This window comes from Myotis brandtii, unplaced genomic scaffold (genome assembly GCF_000412655.1).
Source record: "Myotis brandtii unplaced genomic scaffold, ASM41265v1 scaffold200, whole genome shotgun sequence".
NCBI lineage: Eukaryota > Metazoa > Chordata > Mammalia > Chiroptera > Vespertilionidae > Myotis > Myotis brandtii.
Genome location: NW_005357453.1, coordinates 2,360,015 through 2,362,054, shown reverse-complemented (window position 1 = coordinate 2,362,054; position 2,040 = coordinate 2,360,015). Strand labels below are relative to the sequence as shown.

The 2,040-nt window shown below is 63.6% G+C and overlaps 1 protein-coding gene across 1 annotated transcript in view; it reads left to right on the top strand.

Annotated features, from left to right (window-relative positions):
* The window catches only part of MAPRE2 (microtubule-associated protein, RP/EB family, member 2), a gene marked incomplete at its 3' end in the record, with an annotated part of 117,989 nt that extends 115,950 nt beyond the window's left edge, over positions 1-2,039 (top strand). Inside the window, exon 7 of the mRNA XM_014538886.1 lies at positions 1,806-2,039. Within this exon, the coding sequence (XP_014394372.1) occupies positions 1,806-2,039 (234 nt within the window). The remainder of the gene's footprint in view (positions 1-1,805) is intronic.
* Position 2,040: the final 1 nt, after the last annotated feature.

Genomic DNA, 2,040 nt, shown 5'->3' with positions numbered 1-2,040 from the left:
AGGAAGAGAGGATCTGGAGAATGAGGGGAGTTTCCTTTTCGCGGAATTGAGGCTGCTGGTTGCCTTCAGTTTTTACCAGTGTCCAAGCAGCAGTGCGATGAGAAATCCGCGGGAACTGGTGGCAAATCGGTGCCCTGCTGCTTGGCGAGCAGCTCCGGGAGGCTTCAGCGAGGTGCCCCGAGGGACCGTGGCCTGGGTCTCGCAGAATGGATGCGGGTTTGCCCCCAGCTGCCACAGGAGGGACAGGAGTCTGCCAGGTGTGCAAAAAGGTAGACGTCGCCTGTGCTCAGGGTACGTTTGGACGCATCACTGATCCCACAGACTGGCTGCGTGCACGGAGGCTCTGTCATTAGCAAAGGGAGACAGATTTCCATCCCAAAGTGATTCTCGGAAACTGCTGAGGGTGGTTTTCCATGTGCTGAGAGGGCCTTCGGGCGACTTCACTTGCCTCCTAAAGAACATTCTCTGCGTGAGTAGGAAACGCACGAAGGGCCGAGACATTGAGGCTCTCGGAGCAGGAACGGTGATGGTTTGGGCCCGATGGAGCTGCCTGGGAGGTGAGCCCAGAGCTGCTTACCCCTAGAGTGCTCCCTCAGCCGGCGACAGCCCAGCTGTGCCTCCCTCCAGCCACCAGCACGCTGTCCGTGACCACCTGAGGGGCGCACAGCCCGCAAGGTCCTTCGCCAGCATCACGGAGCAGGAGGGGGGACTGTTTCCTGAGGGAACGAGCTTCCATCTCTTCCCATCACCCACGACACCGGGACTAGAGTTAGGACGCGCTCGCCAGGATTTGGTCTCCCCAGTTCTGCTGTGTGGTCAGCACCCGTTTCCCAGGAGAGAGCATTTGTCCTGTTTGGTCCAAAACTAAGGGCGACTCCATGCAGGTGCCGTGGAGCCACGAGCGTCCTCAGAATACACCTGAGTGACCACAGCGCCAGCCTCTCTCCCTGCCTGTCCCTCCTCGCCTCACACCCCGCTGCAGGAGGGGCAGCTGTGAGGAAGGGGTGGCTGGCCCCCTGGCCCTGTGGGCAGGAGGGGAAGTGTCCTCAGCCCGCGGGCAGGCGCTGTGTCCAGCAGGACCCCCTCGGGCCCTGTTCACACTCACACTCCCCGCTGGGCGGGCGCTGTGTCCAGCGGGACCCCCTCGGGCCCTGTTCACACTCACACTCACTCCCTGCTGGGCGGGCGCTGTGTCCAGCAGGAACCCTCGGGCCCTGTTCACACTCACTCACACTCCCCGCTGGGCAGGCGCTGTGTCCAGCGGGACCCCCTCGGGCCCTGGTTCACACTCACTCACACTCCCCACTGGGCGGGCGCTGTGTCCAGCAGGAACCCTTGGGCCCTGTTCACACTCAACAGGCAGGGTGGTTGCCTGTTTGCACGTCTGTCTCTGCGTGTCCTGGGCTCCGCACAGGCAGGGTGGTTGCCTGTTTGCACGTCTGTCTCTGCGTGTCCTGGGCTCCGCACAGGCAGGGTGGTTGCCTGTTTGCACGTCTGTCTCTGCGTGTCCTGGGCTCCGCACAGGCAGGGTGGTTGCCTGTTTGCACGTCTGTCTCTGCGTGTCCTGGGCTCCGCACAGGCAGGGTGGTTGCCTGTTTGCACGTCTGTCTCTGCGTGTCCTGGGCTCCGCACAGGCAGGGTGGTTGCCTGTTTGCACGTCTGTCTCTGCGTGTCCTGGGCTCCGCACAGGCAGGGTGGTTGCCTGTTTGCACGTCTGTCTCTGCGTGTCCTGGGCTCCGCACAGGCAGGTGGGTCGTGTGTCTGACGCTGGGTGGCGCTTGTCTCCTCCACCCTCGGCCCTGCAGGTACACTCGTTGAAGCTGGCCCTGGAAGGCGTGGAGAAGGAGCGGGACTTCTACTTCGGGAAGCTGCGGGAGATCGAGCTGCTCTGCCAGGAGCAGGGCCAGGAGAGCGACAGCCTCGTGCAGCGGCTGATGGAGGTCCTCTACGCCTCCGACGAGCACGTGAGTGGGGGGCGCTCGCTGGGGGCTCACCGGACTCGGGGAGGACACCGCGCAGCCAGGGCCCCTGCGGTTCCCA